The sequence below is a fragment of the Muntiacus reevesi genome, chromosome 19 (genome assembly GCF_963930625.1).
Source record: "Muntiacus reevesi chromosome 19, mMunRee1.1, whole genome shotgun sequence".
NCBI classification, from domain to species: Eukaryota; Metazoa; Chordata; class Mammalia; order Artiodactyla; family Cervidae; genus Muntiacus; species Muntiacus reevesi.
Window position 1 is genome coordinate 32,250,877 of NC_089267.1, and position 27,970 is coordinate 32,278,846.

At 40.7% G+C, this 27,970-nt stretch overlaps 2 protein-coding genes across 2 annotated transcripts in view; one reads left to right on the forward strand and one right to left on the reverse strand.

Annotated features, from left to right (window-relative positions):
- Positions 1–14,639, forward strand: part of TRAPPC3L (trafficking protein particle complex subunit 3L) — a 54,635-nt gene extending 39,996 nt beyond the window's left edge. Inside the window, exons 5-6 of the mRNA XM_065911478.1 lie at positions 10,904–11,089; positions 13,419–14,639. Of these exons, the coding sequence (XP_065767550.1) occupies positions 10,904–11,089; positions 13,419–13,538 (306 nt within the window). The 3' untranslated portion in view covers positions 13,539–14,639. The remainder of the gene's footprint in view (positions 1–10,903; positions 11,090–13,418) is intronic.
- On the reverse strand, positions 2,542–8,470 carry CALHM5 (calcium homeostasis modulator family member 5). Its single transcript, XM_065911676.1, has 2 exons — positions 7,846–8,470; positions 2,542–4,445 (listed from the first exon to the last, which is right to left on the reverse strand). Exons 1-2 carry the CDS (start codon positions 8,383–8,385, stop codon positions 4,038–4,040), a joined length of 948 nt encoding a protein of 315 aa, XP_065767748.1. The 5' UTR covers positions 8,386–8,470; the 3' UTR covers positions 2,542–4,037.
- Positions 14,640–27,970: the final 13,331 nt, after the last annotated feature.

Sequence of the window (27,970 nt, forward strand, 5' to 3'; positions counted from 1 at the left end):
CTCTGGAGGAGGAAATAGCAACCCACTCCAGTATTTTTGCCTGGAAAAATCCCATGGACAGAGGAGCCTGGAGGCCTGCAGCCCATGGGGTTGCGAAGAGTCAGACATGACTGAGCAACTGAGAACAAAGGGCTCGTTATAAGGGATGCTGAGACAGGCTGCAGGCTCTTCATCCATCCTGCCTTCACCTAGTAGTTCATTATTTATTATCCAGATCCATTATGTAATCAGTGGCTGCAAAATAGTTATTTTATAATGCAAAAAGCTCTACAAAGAATAAAATAATAGTAAAGTATAGAGGTTTAAAATATATGCATTCAGTTCAGTCACTCAGTCATGTCTGACTCTTTGCAACCCCATGGACTGCAGTACACCAGGCTTCCCTGTCCATCACCAGCTCCTGGAGTTTACTCAAACTCCTGTCCATTGAGTCGGTGATGCCATCCAACCATCTCATCCTCTGTCGTCCCCTTCTCCCGCCTTCAATCATTCCCAGCATTGGGGTCTTTTCAAATGAGTCAGTTGTTCACATCAGGTGGCCAAAGTATTGGAGTTTCAGGTTCAGCATCAGTCCTTCCAATGAATATTCAGGACTGATTTCCTCTAGGATGGACTGGTTGGATCTCCTTGCTGTCCAAGGGACTCTCAAGAGTCTTCTCCAACACCACAGTTCAAAAGCATCAATTCTTCTGTGCTCAGCTTTCTTTATGTATGCATTAAGTAATAGCTTTTTCATGTACTCAAATAACCAGCACTTAGAAAATACCATGGAAAAAGGAAAACATTAGACTAGTGGCAAAGAAGAATGCAGATGTACAATATTTGTAAAACTTAGGTGAGGAAATCTAAAAATATCCTTAAGTGATGAAAGGTAGCCTTGAATAAATAGAAAATACATGGAAAGTCACTCCATGTTCTCAAGACAGGTTGAAAATAGTACATAGTCTAGTTCTGTAGATCTGGAGTGGGGCCCAAGATTCCGAGTTACTTCTATCTTGCCTTCCCCAGTGTAGCCTGCTTTCTGCTTTAGAGTTGTTGTTCTCAAGATGTGGTCCCTAGAGCAGTAGCAGCAGCATCACCTGAGAAGTTGTTAGAAACACAAATTCTCACCCCCAACCTGTCAAATCAGACACTTGGGCTCAGCAATCTACATTTTAACAAGCCATCCAGTTGATTTTTGGCACACATTAAAGTTTGAGAACCAGCACTTCTAAAGTTTAACTTGCATAGACTCACCTAAGATCTTGTCTAATGGCAGGTTTGATTCAATAGGTCTGGGATGGAGTCTCATTCTGCATTTCTAACAGACTCCCTCATGATGCTGATGTTGTGGTTTGAATGTGACATTTTCAGGAGCAAAACCAGAAGACCAACATGTTTCTAACTTACTCAAGGCCAGCCTGTCCTGTGCCTGCCACTGTCATCTTTTTCTGGGTATTAACGCTTAAAATATGTCACTTTCTCAGTAATTTGTTTATTTTAAACCAAATTAACTCATAGCAGTGTGTTCCTCTCAAACCAGATTTAACCTAAAATCATTAAAAATGAATCTCAGGCTTTGGTGGAGCCAGTTTGGAGAAGTAACTATTCAGCATCTATCAAATCATTTCACAGCTCATTCACTGCTTACTGAAACCAAGTGGTAAATGTTATTAAGAAAAATCTATGCATAGGGAGATATTTGCATAATCTATATATAAATTCAATGTGCTGCTAATCTCTCATTTAACAAATTCTGATTTTCACATATTAGTGTTCAGGATATCTTACTTCATAATGCCCATAATTTGATTGACTTCAAACAACCAATATTTATATAAGCTCAGGGGATTTTGACAGGACACAGTGGGAACCCCTTTATAATATCTGCAGTCTGAGATGGTGTGGCTGAGACGTCTGCATGGCTGGTATGACTTCACTCAGACCATAGATCTGGGATCTTTTTCCTGGCTGTTTGGTGGGTTCTCTGGTTCTTCTCCATGTCTTTCTGCTGAAGCTGGAATGTCCAAATGGCTTCTTCACTCAGATTCCTGGTAACTAACCTAGAATGACTCAAATAGTTGGAGCTGGCCAGCTATGGTCTCCCTCTGTCTGTCTCTCTCCACTTGGCTACTTTACCCTTCTTCAGGGCTTGGGACTCTTCAATAAGGTAATTGCATTTCTTACATGGTGGCTGGTTTTTACCAGATTGAGCATTGCCAGAGACCAAGGCATAAGCTGGAATAGTTCTGCAACCTGGCTTCACCTCTGCTACATATTGTTGGTTCATTAAGGGGCAGATTCAAGGAAAAGAGGAAAAGACTCTATCTCTCAATTGGCACCATTAAGCCATGTTTAATCTACCATAGTTAGGTCTTATTGCAGTGAAACTCAGATGCACCAAAGTTGTACCAGAGACAGTTTGGCTAGAATGAAAGTAAATGCACCACAAAATCTTCTTAGAAAGTTCTGGCTCATATTGTCCATGATTAGCATCTCTTCCTAACTCTGATTTCAGCGACATCACCTTGGTAACTTGAAATTACAACATAGAAACGGGCAAACACTTCAAATAACCACTTTTTTATAGGAACCAATTGTTACACATTTGTCACACACCATGTTTAAAACCCAAACAATATTGCAAGCTCACAGCCCCCACCTCCCACTCTCCCACCTACACACACACACACACACACACACACACACACAGATACAATCTGACTTTGCACCTCCAAGTTCCCAAGGATTTGTGTCAGGTCTTAAACCTATAGGATCCTTTCCCCAATTTGGGATAGTGTTCCATGGTAATAAGGAATTCAGCTCCAAGATTCTCCAATGAGGAGGCAAGGACCCTCCATGGCATAAGATGTGAGCCACAGCCTAAAACACGATACCTCTTCCTTAAATATTGATTCCACTCAGAGATTTAGAGGGAACTAATATATCTATATATTTAAACTAATGTGGATATATTATATAATAGAATACGAAATTTGCATTCTGTAGGAACCCACTAAAGTGTTTTTAGTTTCTCATAAAGTCACAAGGTAATAAATGAATTTTAAGGTTGGAAAAAAGTTCTAACATATAATATTAATATTGTTTTTGCTGTTTAGTCACTAAGTCATGTCCAACTCTTTTGTGACCCTGTGGACTGTAGCCTGCCAGGCTCCTCTGTCCACGGGATTTCCCAAGCAAGAATACTGGAGTGGGTTGCCATTTCCGTCTCCAGGGGATCTTCCTGACCTAGGGATTGAACCTGGGTCTCCTGCATTGCAGACAGATTCTTTGCCACTGAGCCACCTGCGAAGCCGTATATAATATTAATTTATGCCTTTATATCAATAGTCATAAGTATAGGTGTGTGTGTGCTTGTGTGTATGTGTACATGTGCATTTTTTAATGTAGAAATAAGCCCATGAAGGCAAAAGTGCCTAGAGCCCACAAGAGTCATAATACAGCTCTGACTCCAGGGGTCTACTTTCAACGCATAGTGGAAACATGGGAAAAGTCCTGAATTTTTGGCATCATATCCTTTCAATGTGTTATTTTTGAGAACTGAAGTCTTCAGATTCCAAGGAAATGAATTTTAAATGGCAGCATTTCATACATCCTTGGAAGGTAGTAAGATAGATTTACTACGAGGATTTCTACCAACTACATCGCAGATCCCACTGTGTGGAAGTGGGAAGTCTGTTAATAACAGAAGTCTGTTAAGTGGACCACGCTCACTCACAAGTCACCACTGCTCCCCCTGAATTCCATGACTGTATTTACATAGTGGCAGAACTTCTTGCATGAGTCTCACTGTCAGCCATCGAATCTTAGAACCGGAAGCCCCTGAGCCCCACCCCCAATCCCCAACCAATACAAGAGCACATTGTCACCATCTTTGGCCAGACACTCAGCATCAGTTTGAGCACATGATGCCTTGTCATGTCTCAAAAGCTGCTTCCCTTTGTGTTATTGTCTGATTAAGAAATACTAAAAGGAAGAAAACGCGGAGATACTCAGGTAGCCGTTGATGCCAGAGGAAGATGTCTGGACCCCGCGAGTCAGTGATGGTGGGTGAGCTGCACATTTTGGGCGGTACCCATAAGCATCATGGTGGTCTCCTCATCCTCCGGGCGAAGGTCCAGACCATCCTCTACCACCCTGTGGAGGGTGCTGTAGTGTTGCCGATTTTGGTGGAAGGAATGGAGCTCCGAAGCAGCCTCCCAGGCCGCAAAGGTGGGCATGGGGAAGACCTCTGGCCTCTTGTTTTCCAAGAAGCATTTCAGGTTTCTTTCACTCAGCTTTTTGGCATAATCCACGAATGTGTTTTCCAACTGCTCCTTCTCCTTCTGTGCATATGTCTTCCAAAAACTCAGCTGAAGGTAACTAACTTTAGATCGACAGCGAGCATAACATGTGGTGAGCAGAGAGAAGAAAGATGCGGAACAAATCAGGAACCATCCTAGAATCTTAGAAAGAAAGAAATATTGAGCACACTAAAAGCAAAGCCCCTTCTCACGGAGATGGGGTAGTGTTGTTGGGAACTGTATGGCTAATTTAATAGCAGAACTTAGCTGACATCCTTCATCTTAATTATTAAGTTTTGTTCTTTGTTTTTTGTTTTTTTATAGTCAAATAAGGTTTACCTAACCTCTGTTCTCTATCCTACCCACCATCGCTGGTATGCAAATACATACCCCGAAGGCAGGCAAATGGAAATAAGCAAAAATATAGATTATCAAGAACTGGAAGAACCAAGCCCTCATATAGTACTAGCTTTACAGGAAAGAATTCTGTGTGTGAGCATATTACTAGTTCCTTAGTGGAGTATCTTCAGGCATTGATACGTGGATATTCATGACCAGTGACTGATTTTTCCCATGTTACATTGTTTACAGAGAACCGCAGACCCTCCCTGAGAGAAGTGTCATCATTCATTACCCTATCCTATCTCACTATAAAGCAAGACAAATGTAACACAATAAGGAAACTGAAGTTATAAGAATTGGAAGCTTGCGTAAAAGCCACGGGGAAAAAAATGAACTTTTGGACATCAGTTCTCAAAAATAACATATTGAAAGGATATGATGTGAAAAAAAAACCGGAATGAATTTTTTGGCCAACCCAATATTTTTCACAATTGGAGTTACTTTCATATGTGAACAACTAACAAAGCTCTTTCCAAGTTTCTCTTAATATTTTAGTTAAATGGCCCTTTAGTATTTCTCAGCAGATGGGCCTATTTGAAAATAAAAATAACAATCTGCAAATGAACCCATGCTGACCCTAATAGAACAACAAATAAGCTCCAATGCTTATTTGGAAACCAATGGTTTCCAAACTCTGACTCAGACTATGGAGGTCATTGTGCAGGATCTCAGACCTCACATGAGTGCTAGCTCTGGGTTGGCACCGGTTGGGTTTAAATCTCAACTTTCACTTTTTTACAGGTATTCTCTGTGCCTTTGATTCCTCAATTGTAAAGTAGGGGTTACCCTCCTCAGAATATAATTTAGAGGATTAAATGAGGTGATGTAGAAATCCACGTGACTCAGTAAATATCACCTATTAGCACGAGCTGCTATTTTCCATCGTATCCATGTCTATGTAAAGGCCTTACTGAACTTAGGGTATCTTTCTGACGTGATTAAGAAATGAGGTACCGCTCCCATCATGTGACAGTACTTATATTTACTTTAGTCACTTGTGGTTGGTTTTACATCAGATCTTCCTCTTTTCTCTTACCTCTGTCTTTTTCCACACAGCCCATCCTCCTATAGACCTGTAGGCCATCTCACTTCAGTATCTAAACCAGTTCTGCTGAGTTATTCACTGTTTGATCAGCTTCAGGCCCACCTCCCCTCATTGCATGGCCTTAGCATCAACTTGCTTTCACTTGAGTGCTGAGCACTGAGCCCTCTTATTCTTCCCTAATTCATGGTACCCAGGATCTAACTAGACTTGATGGATGCTCCCACCCCATCCCTCAATAATACGCCATTCTGCATGTGTCTTCTCCCTCAAACCTTGGCATTTTTCTCATCAGTTTAAAATACTTACTGTGTGCCAGCAGTTTTATGCCCGTTTATGTCCATCATCTCTGTGCTTCCAAGGGTAGGTGTTATTACCCCCACCTATGAGGACATTGGGGCCCTCAGGGGTCAAACAGTAGCTTTGGGTCACATAGCTGGTGAGCAGTAGAATCAGGATTCAAACTCGAGGCTAGGCAACTCCAAGATGGAGTTCTTGCCACTACTCTACCTACCCAAAGGACGGCAAGCCAGCCAGCTGGACTTCGTTCCTCTGCCCCACCCATGGACGTGGCACTTTTTCCACCCCCACCCACATGCCCAGCTGTGGGTCCGGAATGTTTGCTGCTCATGCCTATCGGAAGCACTGCGGGCAGCACCTGCTGTGATCCAGCTCCCTTTGTCCGCATCTCTTACGCATCATCCCCTAAGGACTCAGCCCCAGGTCCTTCTCATTCCTCTGAAAAGTAAGCAGGTCAGTGTACCCAGGCTCAGCTGTGGCAGGACGGGCATGATTTCCTTATGCCTGTATTTAGAGAAGGAAAAGCTCACCCAGTGGTAAGCGTTTGGAGCCGCTGCTACCTGAATGGGGCTGGTACCCGGGGACACAAATCATAAATCACTCATTGCATCATCACATTTGTAATTAAGACCTTCCTTCAGCAAAAGAAGGAAGACGCTTGGCAGACTGGCATGCTTTTGTCTAAAATGTGCTTTGTGCATTAAACAAAGGTTTTGTTGGGGAGCATTTTTAGGCTTATTAGTTTATGAAGAGAGTCTGAATATATTGCCAATCAGTTTGGGAAAGATTTTTGCTTTGATGTGTTGTTGAAAAGGCAAGTCTATATTGAAAAAAAAAAAAGAGTTAAGTCTCAGTATTTTCAGCGCTTTTATTCTTTAACAAATAGCCTTCCTGACAGACTGTGGACCTGTTTATCTACTCCTATTGCTTGTTTTGATTTGTGGAATGTCATTCCTGCTCCTCACAAGTAGGAATTCAGTCTTTTCCTGAGGCCAGGGCCAGGCTCACATCTGGATTTGTGCTCACGTCCCTGAAAGAATGACAAGCTACTTCCTTGTATCAGTTAGGTAAAGCTACAATTTCCTTCTGTTGAATAAAACAATACCCCAAATCTTGAGCTCTGAAGTAATGTAAGAAGAACATTTTAGCTATAGAGCACAGAACATAGGAGGAAAACTCCCTGGAGAATATGGTCCTGTTTCACTGAAGGCTATTGAAAGTCTGCCAACACCCCATTTTATACAGGAAGTTCTTTTCCATCTTAACAATATTTACACATAAAAATAGCAATTGCCAGAAATCATGCAATGGAATCTCTACACTAATTATATGATGTGCAACTTTGAAACGTATTAGCTCATTTGGCTCAGCTGTATTTTAATGGATGTATGCTACGTATGTATGTGTGCATTTCTCTGAAAAACCAGTTTGAAAATAATTAATAGTAGGCAGTAATTTCTAATTACAGCTCTGCCATTAACACTCTATAATGAGTTAGTGTGATGCATCATTTACAAAGTCAACCCAGAGAGATTGTCTTAAAGTACTTAAGTGTTTACAGATGTCTAACTCAAGAGGTGATTTTCTTTTCAGAAGTGGGAAAGACAATCCAATCAGCAATTTTGTTAGCCATCCAACCTCTGAAAAGCTTTTCCTGAGACTGTCTGAATGCTGCACTGCATTCCAATTTCCAGAGTGTCAGAATGTTCTGGTAGGATTCAGGCTCTACCCTGGCTGAATGGAGTACAGAGAGAATACTTCAAGCTCATGCTGCGGGGCAGGGGGGTGTGGGGGAAAGGCACCTGTGTCCCTTCTTACCTGAGACTGGGCTTGCAGTGACAATTTCAGTTCTTCGTTGTCTGTGGGAGTCATGCTGGTTTTTCCACAAGATACTTTGTAAAGTTCTTTCCAGCACTCTTCAGGCTTGCCTTTGCAAATCAGATCGAGGAGTCTTGGACTTTGGGTCCCGCTCATTGCACATTCATAAAAAGTCCCATTGAGCAAAGCCACAGACAACCACATCACTGGGGCCACCAGTGAACTCAGAATGATCTGCCCGAGGACAGAGAAGAAGCGGCAGTTGTGGCCCCTGGGGAAGATTTTCCTGGGATTCACACAGCAGCCTGTGAAGAGTCTCCACGACCTGTTGTTCAGAAAGAATCCCAGGATCAGTAACACCCAGGCGGGAGCAAACAGGAAAGCCAGTCCGTAGATCACATTCTCAGTGCCGCAGGGACACTTGAAAGCCACGAGTGAAAAGAGACGCTCACCTCCCACGGTCAGCAGAGCCATGAAGCTGTAGCCAATAACAGTTTTCTGGTTGAGGATGAATTTTAAGAACCCCTGAAAAGCATCCATGTTGGAGATATACAGAGGGAAAACGCTTTGCTCGTATTTGTTGGCAGAGCCGCTGTGGCAGTGGCCGAGGGTGGAGCTCTTTCTTCATTAGAAACAACAGTCCTCCTTCTCAGACTGAATTCAGCCAGATAAGGAAACAATGTCATTCCCTAGGAATGAATATTTCCCAACAGTGTTCAGATAATGCCTCCTACTGGTGGATGTTAGGCCATGAAACTAGAGCCAAAACACTGAGAATAGGAGTAAGTTCACAGTGAATAGCCTCCACTTTTATGTTATTTCCATGTGGCTTGGATTGAGAATCAGAAAGAAATTCCGACTATTACAGATAATAATAGTTTAGGAATTTTCCATCTGAAGGAATAAACATTAGCAGAAATCGGGTTTTAGCCAATTGGTTGGGAGCCAAATCAAGTCTCCAAGCCTAGACTTTCATGATGGTATTTTTCTCTTGTTACTTAAAACTTTTGCTACTTTGACTTAAGATCTAGAAGCTTCATTTTACATCCTCTTTAACTGATCTGTGATTTTATCAAATTTTAGGATTTGGGCTGTTTGAAATTTATATGGAAAAGTTCAGGGAGAGTTTGAGTTTTGAGTGAAAGACAAAGTGAGAAGGTCCTCCTCTTTTCTTTCCTAGACTATCATAGTAACCTTTTAATTGGTATTTCTGCCTTTGACTTCATCCCTACCCCCATTCTCAACCCTAAATTCGTCCTCTATGCTGACATGAAGGAGATCCCTCTGATATAGAAATGCAGTTCCTCCCTAGCCTACTCACACATTTGGGGCTCCCTGTTGCCCACAAATTGATAAATGCGAACTTCCCCTGAACCTCATCGTGGTATTCTGTGCCCTTGACATGTTCCTTCTATCTGGAATATCCTCCCCCCCACCCCATGCCCCGACACACAAACACACCTGACCTTATCTACCTGGCAAACACTTGCTCAGTGTTCATAAACAGTGTAGAAACTTCTTCCTCTGTAAATATTTCAAGGGTTACTTCCTAATATACAACATTGTACTTGTGGAGCTTATCATAATAGTGCAGTTATTTATTTAATATCTATAGCTCCTTTTAACTGCAAGCTCCTATAAAACAGGAGGTACATCTTAATAAATTTTGTATTCTGGGTGTAAAGATGATGTCAAACACAGAATAAATGCCTATTCAATAATTTGTTTTTCAAATAGTTGTTGAATTCCACTGTGTGCCAGGCACTGTGCTAGATAGGCAGTGCTCAACGTGTACTATTGAATGAATGAATGAATCATGAACCTTTTAGTACTTCTAATTATGTACAGTTTAAGGAAACTGTCTTCACTTTGGTTCTACACTGCTTTTAATATGAAAATTAATGAAATCACTTGAAAGACAACAACAATCAAGCTGACAAATTTCCATTAATAAACCTCAGTTTCCAGGTCTGTATGTTTTGTGACAAGAAAGTCACTTCGACTAGAAGCCAAGGAACTAAGTTACAGTGTAATCCTAACCATGTCATTTTACTTCTCGGAATCCCAGTTTACTCATGTGTGAAAATGGAGGTAGAAAAGAAACAGTCCCCAAGAAGTCCTCTATCTCTACGTTGTCAAATTCTTTAAGCTCTTTAAAACAGCGGACTTTCTTGAAAAGCTACTTTATGATCCACTTATGTGCCTGCCACCACTGGCCCTTGCTCCTCCTCAGAGACGTTATTCTTGGTGATATGACTGCCTCCACCTCCCAAAGCATACTCTTGGGTTTAACCTTGCTCGACCCCCTCTATCCTCGACTCTGTCAGCTTCCTGTTGCGGCACGTGTGTCTTGGGCCCCTTCTAATTCAGAAGACTTTGCTGGGCTCACGTGACAAATATTATGCTAATATGCTGCTGATGAGTAATATTTTAATTTCTTACCCTTCTAAGGAATTTTTTTTTGGAAAAAGATTTTTTTTTTTCAAAAATACTGCCTTCACTTTGTGTTTCATAAACCATACTGTTTCCAAAGAAAACTAATACTTAGGAGATTCTATGAAAAGAGTTTAAGAATTGTACAAGTCGTAAGGTCAGTACATTTCAAAGCTGAGTGTGAACTTCAGGCTTTCTGACTACAAGCTCCACAAGCTTAACAATTGTGCCTGGAATGGTATTTGGGTGTCTTACTAACAGTTTTTTATTTTTATTTATTTATTCTTTAATCAGAAGACAACTGCTTTACAATATTTTGTAAAGGTTTATTTTAAAATCTTTAAAAATAAAAATATTTAAAATTTTTTAAATTTTAAATTTTAAAAATATTTTACAGGTTTCTCCTGTACAACAACACAGCTCAGCCACTTTGTTGTCATTGTTTCATTGTTTAGTCATTAAGCGGTATCCGACTCTTGTTTGACCCCATGGGCTGTAGCCCGCCAGGCTCCTCTGTCCAGGGCATTTCCCAGGCAAGAATATTGAGTAGATTGCCATTTCCTTCTGCACTAATAGTTATTTATTCCAGGCCAAGTTTAGTAATATTTTTTTTCCTGTTTGCTAGGTTGCTTTCAAGATGTACTTAGGAATTACACCAAGTGTGATGTGTAACAACGCAAGCAGAAATGAGTTTTCCCTGATTCTGGACAAGAATCCTCTGGTGGAGTTTGTGGAAGAGCTCCCCCCTGGGCGATCTTCTCTGTGCTACTGCAACTTACTCTGTGGGATTATCAGAGGGGCCCTGGAAATGGTAAGACACATACTGTATTTTGCCAGGTGTAGAGTCATTATCTCGGCTTCCCTGGTAGCTCAGCTAGTGAAGAATCCGCCTGCAATGCAGGAGACCCTGGTTCAGTTCCTGGATTGGGAAGATCCCCTGGAGAAGGGATAGGCTACCCACTCAAGTATTCTTGGGCTTCCCTGGTGGCTCAGATTGTAAAGAATCTGCCTGCAATGCGGGAAACCTGGGTTCAATCCCTGGGTCAGGAAGATTCCCTGGAGGAGGGCATGGCAACCCACTCCAGTACTCTTGCCTGGAGAATCCCATGGACAGAGGAGACTGGTGGGCTATAGTCCATGGGGTCGCAAAGAGTTGGGCACGATTGAGCAACTAAGCATGACATAGCATTCATTATCTACTGCTGGCTAACTACTCCCAAAAGGTAGCTGCTTAAAGCAACAAATATTTATTGTCTGAGGACCAGAAACCTGGGACGTCCTTGCTAGGCGGCCATGGTTCAAAGCCTTTGACAGCGTAGTGCACGGGCAGTCAAGCAGCTGGTTGGAGCTGCAGTCTCTGAAGACTTGACTAAGGCTGGGAATCTACTTCCAGGCTCACTCACTGGCTTCAGTGCCTTGCTCCCAGCTGGCTAGAGGCTTCCTGAAGCTCCTTGTCACATAGGTCTCTGTAGTGATCTAATCACCGCAGGCGCTGTCAATTCTGCTGGACTCTGGGGGGAACTACTTGAATGACAGGAGATGGGGTCACTGGGGGCCGCTGGAGGCTTAGTTACATCAAATCAAGCCTAATCATTCATTGATTTAACTAAGATAGGGATCAGCCTCTGTGAAGCGCTGAGCATACAGAGAAGAACAAGACGCAGTTGTTGCCTTCAAGTGTTTTTCATCCAGTATAGGAGCCAAATGACTCAGGGCCATGGGAGGACCTGGGGTGGGACAGGGGTGGGGAGAGGGAAGCCTTCCTACGGAAACTGTGAGCTGACATTTGAAAGATGACAAGGCAGTTAGGTGAAGATCTTGGGGAAAGGGGAAAATAGTATTCCAGGTAAAAGGAGAACTATGTCCAAAAGCATACAAAAAATGTTTCATTCAAGGGACAAAGAAGTTGAATTAATTCAGTGTGAATTGCATATAGGCAGAGAAAAAAATCAAGTCTAAAATAGGATAAAGAAGTCTCTTCAGTTTTCATGGATAACAATTGATTATATGTGCTGAATGACATATATGTGGTCCCATATACCCAAATAATTTCAATGTAGTCTTCTTATTTTAATTGATTTTCAGTTAAATTATGACAAATACAAGAAAGATCTTATGAGAAAAAAATGAGAGTGCATTTAGCTTCCATGTTTCAAAGTGCAGTGTACATCCTCTTACTGGGTGATCACAAAGGTGTGGTTTTTGCACTCAAATAGCAAATAATTTGTCAAACTGAAGTCTAAGGTTTAACAAAGGCAAGCTGGTTGACCAAGGAATTCTTAGCTAGAGAGGTGAATGAGTCAGATAGAACGCAATAAGTATTAATTAGTAGACCCAGGGTTTTTCACTTATTTGCTTTTATTAGGTATTTTTGCTTATTTATCTTATTTATTCCTGTGACTTAAAATAACTGAAAAGGCACTCTGTTGAGGGTAGGTCAGCAATATGCTGCTCTTTTGTGAGTGTATTTTAACGAATAGAGAAGTAAGCCCTAAAGGTTTACTTCAATGTCTGAGAAACAAGAAATGTTTTATTGTGGAAAAGAAGGCTTGGGTATCAAATATTCAAGTCCATAATTCCAATGTTTCATTTTATACTTATAATTTATTTAGTTGGTGTTGTTTCATAGTTCTCAAAGCCATAAGTGATTGCTAAATGTTGTTAGGACAAATGTTTATGTTGTTGAGCTAATGACAGAATGACTTATAGCAAGTCAGCTGGAGAAGATTCGTTTAAGAAGCCATTTATCCTTGGAAGTTCTGTTTGGCAAGGCACGTTGGGTCAAGGCCATCTCAGAGTTGGGAATTTGTGTTCTTCCTGAGACGGATCCATCCTTTAGACCTATACCTTGAGCAAAAACGGGCCCACATTCTGGGTTTGCCGGAGAATCAGCCAGGATGATTTGAGCCTGTCCTGGACCACCCTTCTCTTTGCAGACTCACACACAGAGCTGACCGCAGCCAGAGCATCAGTGGCAGACACACAGTGAAGGGCCCTTCATCCACAGAACAAGCCCTTTTTTATCATCCCACAAGGAAAGGGAGCTCTTTATGGGGTATAGCAAACTGAAAAATAGAAACATTTAAGAGTTTTTTAAAAAGCTGAATGATATAAGCCTATTTTTTTCCTTCCTTTCCTAGGTTCATTTGGCGGCTGATGTTACATTCTTGCAAGACAGACTAAAAGGCGACAGTGTGACAGAAATAGGAATAACATTTCTGAAAAAGCTAGATGAGAAAAAATACAGACGGAAAAAATGAAGAAAAGCATGCAAAATGCCACAGGCTGGCTCGCTGAGGAGTTAATATTAGCTAAATATATATAGCCATATAAATTTTGAATTTCTTAATAGCATGGGATTTAAAAGGCTTATAAATCAGCCAGAAATTTGAAATGCAGGGCACTAAGATTTAAAGCTGTTTTTTCTTTGCTTGTAAATCACACATTTTCAATCTCAAGTCCACAAGATTTCACATACAAATAACTCCTTGTAAGATAGCAAGCATGAGTTCTACATATTACATAGTCTATTCTAAGAGAGTCTGTTTATTTCATTTACTTAAGGTAATGAAAAAGAAGTATACCACCTACACAGTTGGTGTATTTATCTCTTCCTATTCGAAAAATGAATGAAATGATATAAGATTCACTATATAAAGATAGTTTCTAAACATGGTATATTGCATTCTCTATAGAAACAATATCAATTGCCACAACTTTCCATAGTTTTATAAAGCTGTAGATATAGACTAAATATCTATAGCTATAGACTTTTCTCATATATTGGCTTGGCTTATAGCTTCAGCCTACTGAAGTTACTACTGGCTTATAATTATCAAGACAACCTATTTATTTGGATGCTAACTCTGAAATATTTTAAAATAACATTTAATTTTAATTAATTTAATTTTTAGATAGCTGGTACTAGCTAAATTCCTTCCTTTTCTCATGAAATATTGCTGTTGATCAGGCCAGGAAAAAGATGAGAGATAAATAATGTTCTTTGAGAATACTTTCTTATCTTCAGTTAGAAATTTTGGTATCATTTTTATCACTTAAAAATTGAACAAAGTATATTCTGTGACCAGAACATACTTAAAATTCACAATGTACTGGATTAAATAAATGATAATCTTTACCAGACCATAAGCATATTGCAATCCAGAATCCACTAGGCTCTGCAGAGAACTCAAATGATAAGTAAAAGTTACAGTTAGTGTGGCACCAATAGTTAAAGCTGGTGTAAATGATCCAGTAGTGATAGAGCTCAACTAGGTCTCAGGAACCTCAACATACAGACTCAGTTCTGTTTCTAGTGACTTCAGTTAATCCTGACCGGTGGCTGATTCTGGCACTTCATCTCCCAGTCTCTGTCTCTGTCTGTCTCACTCACTTCTCTGTAAACTGAGAGGACTGAATGTAATAAATATCTGAAATTATACCAATGGGCTTAAGTGGTATAAATAACCACCACTGAAATTCCATATTTGGGGACTTTAGAAGGCTATGGAAAATTGTTTGTTCCCCACCTACCTAACTGTATCTTTGAAAGGACATTGAGGTAGGTATCAAGAACCAGTTAAGGTCACTGGAGCAGCTGCAGCATCAGTGGAAGGAGTTTCAAGCCAGTTGCACAGAAGACCAGGGGTAGAAGGATGGAAGAAGGATGTTATCTGATATCAGAAGGGATAATATCACAATTCCATGGATGCCTTCAAGAATGTTGGCCTACAGCCCACCCCAAAACTTATTTTGGAATGTTTCCATCTTCTGCTCAGCTTGCTATTTCTTCTTTAAAGGAGACTCACTCCTCCAGAAACCCAAGATATTCATGTCTGAGGGCCTCCCTCTGAAGATAGCACTCAACTAGCCATCTTGAAAATGTTCCAGGGCCTGGAGTATTCTCCTACTTGTCTACACCTTCCTTTTCTTTCTCTCCCAACCCAGTCATCAAAACTCACTCAGCCCATGTCTTCATTACCCACCCTCTGAAGGCAGCTAATCTAATGCTCTCAGTGGCGCTGAGTGTTGAAACTGGTAGTGGCTTCAGGATGAGGTTTGTTCTCCATCCTTTTTTGTTTTCCTCACCCTGGAGAGGGAGACAGTTCTCTTGGCATTGAATTTATGTTATGAATGGTGATCCATATAACCAAGAGAGTGGCTTGTTTGTATTCAATTGTTGCTCCTTCCTGAAAAATGAGAATCTAGAAAGTGCCATTCAATAAAATTATGAGTCACATATATAAATTTTCTAATCAAATTCTTTACACTGAAAAATAAAAAGAATAGTAACATTAATTTTAATAATTTTATTTAGATTAGTTATCAAAATATTATTTTAATATTTAGCTAATATAAAAATTACTATAGATATTTTACATTCTTTTTTATACTAAATCTTTGAGCTCTAGTGAGTATTTTACACTTTTAGCACATGTCAATTCAATGCTAAATTTTCAAAGTTTACAGTGAAATGCAGTCCTACCAAAACATTCAAACAGTGTTTAGTGTTGTTCGATAGCTTCAGTTTTTAAATCTAAATTAGTTAAAATTAAGCTACATTAAAAATTCCTTTCCTGGGTCACACTAGTCACATTGTAAGTGTTCAATAGCTATATGTGGCTTCAGTTGCTGTAATATGTAACACAGGTCCAGAATTATCTGTCAAAGGGAATCGACCTTGGACACAAAGAATAAGTGGGGAGGATCCAGGTTCATGGAGAGGGAGAGAAGAGATGAATTGAAAAGAAAAAAGATAAGGAGGGAGAAGATCCAAGGTTCATGAAATGGTGTCTCTCTGCAAACGGAGTGGGGATTCAAAAAAACAGAAACATTTCTTTTTTTTTTTTTTTTTTTTAATATTATTTTATTAGTTGGAGGCCAATCACTTTACAACATTTCAGTGGGTTTTGTCATACATTGACATGAATCAGCCATATAGTTACACGTATTCCCCATCCCGATCCCCCCTCCCACCTCCCTCCCCACCCGACTCCTCAGGGTCCTCCCAGTGCACCAGGCCCGAGCACTTGTCTCATGTATCCCACCTGGGCTGGTGGTCCGTTTCACCATAGATAATATACATGCTGTTCTTTCAAAACATCCCACCCTCACGTTCTCCCCCAGAGTTCAAAAGTCTGTTCTGTACTTCTGTGTCTCTTTTTCTGTTTTGCATATAGGGTTATCGCCACCATCTATCTAAATTCCGTATATATGTGTTAGTATACTGTAATGTTCTTTATCTTTCTGGCTTACTTCACTCTGTATAATGGGCTCCAGTTTCATCCATCTCATTAGAACTGATTCAAATGAATTCTTTTTAACAGCTGAGTAATATTCCATGGTGTATATGTACCACAGCTTCCCTATCCATTCATCTGCTGATGGGCATCTGGGTTGCTTCCATGTCCTGGCTATTACAAACTTCTAGGCATACACACTGAGGAATCCAGATCTGAAAGAGACACGTGCACCCCAATGTTCATTGCAGCACTGTTTGTAATAGCCAGAAACATTTCTTAGTAAAGGAAGGTTGCGCACCACCTGCTGGGCTCCAAGTATATTTTCATTGCCTTTGTGTGAAGTTGAGTCTTTACACAAAGAATGTGGAAACTGCACAGCGTAAACTACAGAGTTATATAATGTCTTTATTTCACAAGAGCTTTCACTCTGAACCCAAAACCTTGATCAATGCAGAGATTTCTATCATCTTGGTAAAGCCAAAAGGGAAGAAAGGTTTGGGACAGAGGGGTAATTTAGTGCTATTCAAATGACATCGTCAGATGGTTCCCCAGCTGTTTGCGGAGGAAGCCTGCCTCGGTTGCCTGTTAGCTATTTAAAGCTGCCGGGAATCAGACACATTTCTCTCAGCAGCCTGCTCATATACTTGTTGTCTTCTCAAATCTCTCACTTTCACTCACTAGTTATTGGAAGCTTGGATCTCTTTAGTTGCAATGGACTATCACGAATAAGTGGAAAGTTCCCTCTCCTCTTTGTTTATGAAGGACCAAAGTAGAAACTCGGAAAACCAGATGCTTGATGTGCAAAGATGATATTAAAATTTTATAACCACAGAGGTCACTTTAACCAATATCTGCTCAATGTTAAGTAGCACAGTAAATGCTAAAAGATATATTATTCATTGCTTAGTGTCTCTCCATTTGGAACCATAGACTCTGGGTGGTTGTGATAGTTCACAGCCTCATCCACCAGCTACAGAGTCTAATCCATTTCTTCTCAGTAACACCGAAGCTGTCCCTGATGAAGGTGCCCTCCCAGCCCTAGAAACCTGGTATAACGAAGGATTCTCTCTTCAAAAAAGAGGGCTGAGTTTCCTTTATACTTGGTTACATATTCCTTAAAGAATCAGTCCAGCTGCTTTACTTCCTTATTCTGGGAACCTTCCAGAACTTTAACTGGACATGACTAGTGGTCATCCGACAGTGGCTATGGCAAATAATCAGCAGATAGAAGAGAGATGCAGTCACTATAAGGTACCTATTTGTGATCTGAGAAGGAAACATGAGGTCCTTATTCAATCAGCAATAGCTGCCCTAAAATTAAATTAAAAAAAAAAAAGCCATAGCCACAAAAGAGCAAAAATTTTATTTTTCAAGTGTTTCCTTAAGAGAGGAGAGGTTAAACAAAGTACATCAACAGTTGGAAATACTTCACTAAAAAGAGTTAAGAAATGAATGTCCTAGGATAATTCCCTCTTCTCCCTTATACCCAGACTCTGTCTTTCCCAGTTAGATCTTTTTTTGCTTTTCTTCTTCCAGTTTCTTTTGTCTTTCACTTTTTTATTTCTTCTAGGAGTTCTAGTGCCACTGCCTACACGTTTTCTTCCAAAGAATTGTCCCTACAACTCCTTTACTTCCTTTTTTAAGTTCTCTCTGTCTCTATGTTTCATGTAATGGACATTTGTTGGCTGACTGTATCTTACCCCTCGTAAAAGAATGACATGCTTCTATTCAGGTGCCTACCATTTTATGAGGCAATGTGTCTACTTCAGGGTAAATCATCCACAGCCCCAGCTCCACTGCTATTACTTAAGCATACTGACTTTTTCCCAGGTTAAAATCTTGCCACCTAGATCCAAGCCAATCGGGACATGGCATTGGCCAGACCAGAATCACCACTGCTGACATAGGGAAGGGTCAAGACTGAACGGATAGAAGAGAAAAAAAACCTGTCTGTTACATGAGGCAATAAATGTACTATATTCCTTAAGCAAACAGAGTTGGGTTTCTGTTAAAATAATGCAACAAAGTTCATGGTATGATAAATATGTGATAGGTCAGACAATTTGCAACACACTGGAGAATACCAAAGAGAATAACTCTTTATCAATGCACTTTTTTACATGATTGAATGCTCAGTGGAATAAAATTTGGATGGACAATAGCTCTTTTCCTCACAGAGAGGAAAAGTTTACAGGACAGAGAATAGAACCTGAATTATAGTGTGTGTCTACATGGCACAGGTTTCAGAAAAATGAGATTTCATAGAAAGAAAACATTTTCAATCAGTGGTAACTCTTAAAAATAAATCATACATTTCAAGTTGCTGCTTCAACTATTTCTACTGGAAACTTAAATCATGCCTGGAGTCACCTGAGGATTTCCAAGTCAGAACCTTCTCAATTCTGGAGCCTCCCAGTTGCCTAAATCTTTCAAGTCAGCAAACTGTATTTAGTGACTTGCTATTTCCGTGTAGCCTGTGAATCACATAGATTTTAATGACTTTAAAAAGGAAGTGCTGACACTCCCAGTGGTCCGTATATACCAAACAACAGAAACACCTGGAAAGGCTGCTTTCTTGGTTTTAAATCCAGTTAAGATTTCTATCAGGTGCTAGGCATGTTAATTATGTGGTATGTCACTTCATTTTCATAACAAGCTGTGAGGTATTAAGTTGGTAACAGAGAGAAGGGGCTGGAGCTGAAACCACAAAGGGTCTAAATGTGCCTGCCTTAAGTGAATTATTCATGGGAGCAGTAAGTCAAGAGAGTTGGCAATCAGACTTCAGAGACTGAGTGAGGGATGCAGGAAATGGAGGCAGCTTAGGAAAGAAGCTAACAAGCTTTGACTATTTTGAGTCTTGAGATGCCTTTGAAACATCCAAACAACATGAGGAGCTCAAAGTCTGAATTGAAGATGGACTTTGGAGTCATCAGTATATGAACAATAGTAACAGCGGAGGATAAGAACGGCCACATCCGGGGAGAGCATGGATTTCAGCAAACATAAGGAGCAAGACTTCCCTGGTGCACCAGTAGTTCAGACTCTACACTGCCAATGCAGGGTGCTTGGGTACAATCCCTGGTTGGGGAACTAAGATCCCACATACTGTACCACACAGCCAAAAGATGAAAGAAAGAAGGAAGGAAAGAGAGAAAGAAAACAAAATGCAAGGAGCAAAGATAGAATCTTGAGAAATATCACCATTCAAGAGGTAGCACAGAAAGAGGAAGAACACAAGTGAGGCTGGACCTTCAGTCAGAGATGGAGATGGGGGAAACTGGTAATATTGAGGCCAAGAGAGTTTCCAGAAGAGGAGAGTGGTCAAAGGATTAGACGCCATAGAACTGCCAAGAAAATCAGTCCAGAAAAGGGACCCTGGATTGATGAGGACAGGGTCTTTGTCTCAGGGTAGCTACAGGGCAAGATGAAGGCAGCAGCCTCATTACGGTAGATTGAAGGGTCAGTGCAAGGTGAGATGCTAGGATGGGTGATTCTTGGAACTTGACTGTAAATAGAAAGAGATGTAGGATAGTTGGTATAAAGTTGGGCTTTTGCTCTTTCCTTTTTATTTTGTAAGAATGCAGGCATAAAAATACAGGAGAGAGAGAATGATTGATAAAACAAGATTGTTAGAAGGTAGACACGGGCAAGATTCAGATCATAAGAAAAACATTTGACTCTAAACAACAAAAAGACTACCCCTCCCCCTGAGGAAAGAGTGATGACGGTGAGAGTGGGCACACATAGGAGTGGGATTGGTAGTGTGGGGGGCAGACCGTGATGAAGCTGGTGGCCCCCTGGCCTCAATCTTTCCCATGAAGCCATATGCAAGGTCTTTGTGGAGATGGAGGTGGGCAGAGGCTGGATGACGATACCTGCTGGGGCTGGTCACTGCCCATCCTCTCAGCACTCACACCCAGAAAGAGAAAACGCCCCACCTTCAGCTTGAAGACTGTCCACAAGCCTGAGGAGAAAATATAGATCACCTTTTCTTTCCCTGAGCTCTAATGGACCATCCTGCACCCTGGCATCAACACCCAGGGTATAACAGCCTCACTGGGTGCTCTTCCCTCAGACTCCACCTGGATCATGAGCAGGATTCCCTCTGTCTTGGAAGGAGATGGGGAGATTCGGCAGTGGGGTCTTTTAAGGAACTCTTCCCCGTGATGGGTAGAACTGTGGCTACAAAGTTGCTCCAGAATACCCTGTGTTCTGAAACTGCTGATGGTCCACACCAAAAAGTGACCGCTGAGGATGGCCATGGAAAGTCACAGAGCTGAATGACCAACTCTTCTAAAACCATTTTACCAGTGATTAGAAGAAATGGCATAATTTCCTTTTGGGAAAGATTCTCCAAAGGTTCACACAGAATCCTGTAAAAAGCTGACAAATGCCACTATTGGAAAAAAAAAACAAAACAAAACAGGAAAAGCTGCATGAAAGCTGGATCCAATAACTAAAAAATGTCCATGGTCATAAATTTTACTGCTACAGAGATACTCTGAAACTAACAGAAAGAGTGTATGTATAACTGAATCCCTTTGCTGTATACTTGAAACTAATATAACATTGTAAATCAACTATACTCCATATATAAAACAAAAGTTAAATTTTTAAAAATAACAGAAAGAAACAAATCCCCATCCCCTATCAGCAGTCCCTAAAATCTGTAACCTATGACTGTCATATGGCTGCCTGAGACATTTCAGTCACCTGGAAGAGCTCCAGGTCTGATCCATGTGCCTTTCAACCCACTTGAGAGGTAGAAATTTCTTCTTTAAACTTTTCTAAACAGTTGGGGTGGGGTATCTCCTAAGGATGTCAAATCGAAATGAATGAATGGCAGAAAGGAGGCCCAATACTAGTTGCTTCACTTTAGACAGCTCCAGGGGCAATTTTTTTTTGCCAAGAATTCAACTTCTCCAGGTCCAAGAGTTGAATAAGATGGTGTTTCTATGCACAGACTGGGCCAGCCATCTCTTGGTGAAGACTTGTGATACTTGAAAGTCAAAAGTTAAATGTTCAGTTCAGTTCAGTTCAGTTCAGTCGCTCAGTCCTGTCCAGCTCTTTGCGACCCCATGAATTGCAGCATGCCAGGCCTCCCTGTTCATCACCAACTCCCGGAGTTTACTCAAACTCATGCCCATCGAGTTGATGATGCCATCCAGCCATCTCATCCTCTGTCGTCCCCTTCTCCTCCTGCCCCCAATCCCTCCCAGCATCAGGGTCTTTTCCAATGAGTCAACTCTTCGCATGAGGTGACCAAAGTATTGGAGTTTCAGTTAAATGTACCTGAACACAATGATATGCCTGGTAGCTACCTTTTAGAGGCAAAAATGTCTGCAGCAAATCTGGCTTGGCGGTAAGCAGGCAGACCATGTAATAACCTAGAAAGTTCGTTTCAGCTTTAGGATGGTAGATTTTATACAAACAGCTATAAAAATAAAAGTTTAGCACCAAACATGGTCGTGGAGATTATCTAAAGTATCCTTTGTTGTTATTGTTTAGTTTCTAAGTCATGTCTGACTCTTTTGTGACCCTATGGACTATAGCCCTCCAGGTTCCTCTGTCTATGGGATTTCTCAGGCAAGAATATTAGAGTGAGTTGCCATTTCCTTCTCCAGGGGATCTTTCTGACCCAGGAAACAGACCCAAGTCTCCTGCTTGTCCTGCAATACAGGCAAATTCTGTACCACTGAGCCACCTGGAAAGCCCTACTTTTCAAAAAATTAAAAAGGTTACTGAGACCTGAAAACTTGATATTGATGTCAGGAGGAAGACCCCAGGAAGAGAAATTAATGAATAATTTCCAGTCTATAGATTTGCTTGTAGAGACACAGGCCCACTGTAGCTCCCACTACCTCCTCAGGAAACTTTCCTAGTCACTTATCTGCCTTCACCTTCCACATGGTTCCTGCTCATTAGCCTAAAAGTATGCTCAAGTCTCTACAATCCTAAAAGAACAAAAAATATCTTTTTGACCCTGCTTCTTTAATAGGCCACCAATATCTCCTTGATTTGTTCACTGGCAAACTTAAAAAAAAAAAAAAATCAGCAGAAAGACTATTCTATGAACTGAACATTGGTTATGTTGGTTTCCCACAGAATGTCTTAGGTCGAAGCCCTCACCCCAGTGTGATGTTTGGAGGTGGGATCTTTGGCAGGTTATTAGGGTTAGATAAGGTCTTGAGGGTGAGGCCCTCATGATGGGATTAATTCTCTTCTAAGAAGAGAGACACAGGATGGCTCTCTCCTGACCCAATGAGGGTACAGCATCTTCAGGTCCACCATCTGAAGACCAGGAGCAGGTCTCTCACAAACACCAAATCTGCCTGCACTTTGATACTGAAGTTCCCAGCCTCCAGAACGGTGAGAAATAAATGGTTTTTTGTTGTTTAAGCCACTAAACCTATGAAATTTTATGATCACAGACCAAATAAAGACAGAGTGCCAGGTTTGAAACTGGACAACTCTCTGTTAAAATACTTATCTTAGATTTCTCCATCCTGATTCTTCTTCTCCATTTTAGCTGCCTACTGGTTCTAAGACTCTTTCATTCTCCTTTAGGTCCTCTTCCTCCCAAAAATGTTAATATAATTAAAAATAATTACCTAATAACAATGAGTTATCTCACAGTCTCTGTGGGTCCAGAATTCAGTAGCAGCTTACCCTGGCTTGTTCTGGGCTTACATCTGTCTCAGATGGTAAAGAATCCATCTGCAAATGAAGGGGACCCAGGCTTAGTCCCTGGGTAGGGAAGATCCCCTGGAGAAGGGAATGGCAACCCACTGCAGTATTCTTGCCTGCAGAAACCCACGGACAGAGGAGCCTGGCGGGCTACAGTCCATAACGTCACGAAGAGTCAGACACAACTGAGTAACTAACACTTAACCCTGGTTCATTCTGGTTCAAGGTTTCTCTCAAAGCTGCGATCAGGATGTCAGCAGAGTCTGTAGGCATCTGAAGGCTGATGAAAACTGGAGGGCTTCATTTCAAGACAGGCCACTCACATGGTTACTGGCAGGAAATTTCAATTTCTCACCACAGGGGCCTCTCCACTGGCTGCTCCATCACCCTCACAACCTGGCAACTAAACTCAACCAGAGAAAGCAATTTAGGAGAGAGAGAGAGGAGGTGGCAGCACATTTTTATGACCTAAGTTCTGAAGACACCAGTACCATTGCTTCCACTATTTTCCCATCTGTTAGAAATGAGTCACTAAGTTCAACTCACAGTCAATAAAGGGAATTCATCTCTCTCTCTCTCTTTTTTTTTTTGACTGCTCACATGGCATGTGGGATCTTGGTTCCCTGACCATGGATCGAATCCATGCCCCTGCAGTGGAAGGGTAAAGTCTTAACCAATGAACCACCAGGGAAGTCCTCATCTCTGTCTCCTTAAGGAAGGTGATTTAAAAACACGACAAGCTATTTGAAAGATGTCTCCATGGTTTTCCATCAAAATACTAAGGATGTGTAATTTTGTTACCTTTTTAACTTCCTCTCTAGTCCTCAACTAATCTTAGGGCTAGCTAATCTTATTCAGTTCAGTTCAGTCGCTCAGTCGTGTCTGACTCTTTGCGACCCCATGAATCGCAGCACACCAGGCCTCCCTGTCCATCACCAACTCCCGGAGTTCACGCAAACCCATGTCCATCAAGTCGGCGATGCCATCCAACCATCTCATCCTCTGTCGTCCCCTTCTCCTCCTGAGCTAATCTTATTTTCAGGGGTTAATTTTACCATCATTTTTGTCTTTTCCTCTCATTGTCATAGAGATTTCCTTGTCCTCCGTCTTCTATGAGACCCCTTGTTTCCTTGATTCTATGACTTTCCTTTCTTCGAGTCCTCCCTCTTCTGAAACTGCATACCTTGGGAGCTTCATGATAAAGAGTGAATAGGGGATAAAATTTGTGAAAACATGATCATTAAGCTTCCAACTGTTTTTCAGAAATTCAATGCCATTGATTTTGGATTCTTGGTCTGTTATTTCTCTGGAAAGCTTTAGGATATTCTTATTCTCTTTGTTCCAAAATTGTGCCATGATGCATCTCACTGTGGGTCTGTGTCCTTCCAATGTGCTGATCATCTGATGAACTCTTCAATATAGAAATCTATTATCTGTTTGGTAAAAAGCATACCAACTTATTTCTTTGATGATTTCTTATCCTATTCTATCCATTTTTCCTGTTTTCCCCTAGACTCTTATTAGTAGGATGTTCGATATCCTAGACTGGTTCTCTATTTTCATTTTATTTTCTCTCCTTTCCATCTCTTTATTTTAATAGTTTACTTCCTGGGAGATTTCCTCAAGTTTATCTTCCAAATTTCCCATTGCAGTTTTTAATTTCTGCTATCATGCTGTTAATTCACAAGAACTCCTTTGTCTTTAAATGTTTTTAATACAATTCTATTCTCATCTCATATATGTCGTGTCTCCTCTTATACCTCTAAAATCTATAATGGGAGATTTTTTTAAAGTTTTCTTAAAAAAATAAAAAATTTTCTTCAAAGTACAGGTTGCTTCCTCCAGTAACTTTTTCCATTTGTTTTGATTTCTTTCATACTTTTCTCAAATCACTGGAGCTCCTTGGTTTTCTGCTCATATTGGATAAAATATCAACTTTGGTGGAACTTGCAGATTATGGGCTTCAACATAGAATAACAAACTGAAAGATTTTATTTTATTATTTTTTAATTTTAGTAAACATTTTATTTTAAAGTAACTTTAGATTTATAGCCCTTCAGGCCACTCACTTGTTTTACCCTCTTCTGGATCATTTTATGAAGATTCATTGGGAGTGGGATGCAGATTGGAGTAAGGATTTTTTTGGAAAAATTACAACTTGGTGATTTTTCAGCTAGGATTTTGGAAAGCCTCTGAAAGCACATTATTTCTTCTCTGGTCGCACTTTATCTCAGTCCTGATGGACTGAGCTAGACCTGGCTTTGACATTGAGTTTCAGAGTTAAATAGCCTGCTTTCTGACTCTGTTAATAGAGTTGGATAGCAACTGAGTTAAAGAGTTAAGGATGGCAGGCAGCTACAGGAGGGATCCTTAACATTTGGATTCTGGACATCCTTCTCTCTCATGGGACTGTGATAGGGGAGTGTTAATCATTTCTGCTAGTGTTTCCTGACCCAGATCCCTCCCGTGGAACACACGGAGTGTCTATGAGGCAAGGCTTGTTTGCTCAGATGCTCTCTCGAGTCTCTCCTCATACTGTGCAGAGTGGTTTGAAGTGGTGGCTGTTTTGGGCCCAGGCTTCAGTCTGCAAGCAGACAGGTGGCTGTGGGCAGGATAATATCCATGAACAGCTGGTGGACTTTGCTGTGAACCCCAACCACATTCTCTGTTTAAGGGAGAAGGGTCTGCGTTCTCCTTGGCTCTGGGTGTGAATGAACAAGCCTGAAGTTTGTTCATAGCCTCTGCTGGATATGAGATCATTCCAGAATGATATTCCTATGAAATTATATTCCACTCAGGATGTGAAACTGGATTTGTGTGAGAGCCCTGGCACTAAAACTCAGGGCTCATAGAGGGGCGGGAATGATAAGTGAGATATACAGCCCTTCTTTAGATGGTGGGGAAGACAGAAAGAGAAAAAAATCAATTCTTAAAGGATGTTGCGTTTTCAATTGGTGTGCTAAAAGCACCCCAGGGAATTGGTGGGCTTGCCACTCAGACTGCGGACGTGGTGTTAGTTGTCCCAGCTGCCGGCCACCCTGGCAGTATGGCAATTGGGGAATTTAAATGTGAATCTCAAGATGTGTCATTTTATTGAGATCTCTTCTCTTGGGTAGTTCAATTTGCTATTCTTCTGACCTACTGCCTGGAGAATATAGGCCTAAATGCCAGCATTCTGGGAGCCAAGCAAGGGAAAATAAAATTCAGTATGTATGTTTTAACTTTTATTCCACTTTGTTCAGTATAGTACTCCTGCCTTCAACTAGCCGGTTGTCTCAGTTCAGAAATGTTTAAAAAAAAAATTGTAACTAGGAACTTCCCTTGGTCCAGTGTTTGGGACCCTGCTCTTTCCCTGCAGGGAGCGAGGGTTCGGTCCTTAGTTGAGGAACTAAGATCGTGCATGCTGCACAGCCAAGAAGACAAATTTTGAACTGAATAAAGATGAAAATATCACTTTTTTTTTTTTTTTAAAAGAAACCCTCTATCTAGTGATTAAAACCCCCCTGTTTGCTAAGCTAGGGAGAAATAGCTGTCCAGCTGCTTGGAATGGAGGCAGGGATCTGAGGGATCAATTCTTAAACCAGGTTTTAGTCAATTATACTTTTAACTCTGCCGCCAGCCCCATTTCAAGATGATCAGTGCTGTTGATTCCTCATGCTTTGTTTTACAGGTTCTATGGCACAAATCATATTACTTCTTATCTTTCTCTTGTTCTGGCTCAGGATTCAGATTTCACTCAGGTCTGTTAGGACAATCACCACTTAACATCTGCTTTCCAACTTCGAAAAAATGTACTGCTTTTTCCTCTCCTTTTCTCTGGTTGCTTTATGACATGAAAAAAAAATCTTTTTATTTTGATTGTGGTTGAATACGTACTTTCAAACCAACAATTTTAACCAGAAGTACCTCTTTGGATCGCCTTTCACTGCTGATGATTGCATTTATTCAGTATTCTTTAAACAAGTATAAATGACTGAATCTCAAATTGGAGTGGGGATATTGAGAATATGGAGTAAAGATGTAAATTTTTAGAAAATATAATGCTTATTTTATACAGAGAGTTTTAGCACACATCTGCCGAGAGAGTTAGGCAGCATCTAGTGGGAATAAATGTGTCAGTAGTTAGGAAGCTGGCAGGATTGTGGAATTCTGTTGGTATGAGCAGTGACAAGCAGATTTAAAGGTAAAGAATGAAGGCCTGTTAAAATTAGTCTTCTTAGATTGCATAGGAATTGAATTGGAACCATTGTCTCATCAAGAAATCTTGAGCAGAGCTGGGAGCTGAGAAAGGGTAAGGATTGTTTTGATTTTTAAGAGGAACAACATCTGTTCTTTATTTTATGCACTGCCCTCTCTCCTAGTGCTTTTAAGTATCTTTAAAGATGCCTACACACATGATGATCTGGTCTCCATGAAATAAACTACAGTTTAATGAATCCCCTATGTATCCATCTACTTGCTTGGCCGTTGAAATGTTGCCCCATAACTTGACCATGTCTTGGACTTGAGTTCATTCAAGTTGCTATTTTTGGATAGACTATGTGATTTGAGAATACTATGAGGCAGTCCAAACAACAGTTGATTTTCCATCTGCCTCTGATTACTGGAGGTATTGTTTCCCAAACTGTATTCTGTGGAACATCAGTAACTCAAGTTGTTAGTGGATACTCCAAGAAAAAAAAACTTTTGTCTCTTAAGTTTTGTTTCATTACTATATGCAAGAAAAATATTAAATATATTTTTGTAGTTTTTTTTTTTTTGCT

Bases quoted from the DNA above. Each gene is read 5' to 3' on its own strand.
- CALHM5 (XM_065911676.1), bottom strand. From the start codon at position 8,385: ATGGATGCTTTTCAGGGGTTCTTAAAATTCATCCTCAACCAGAAAACT. The intron at 4,446-7,845 runs GTAAGAAGGGAC...TTTCTTTCTAAG, and splicing joins CACTGCAAGCCCAGTCTCAG to ATTCTAGGATGGTTCCTGAT.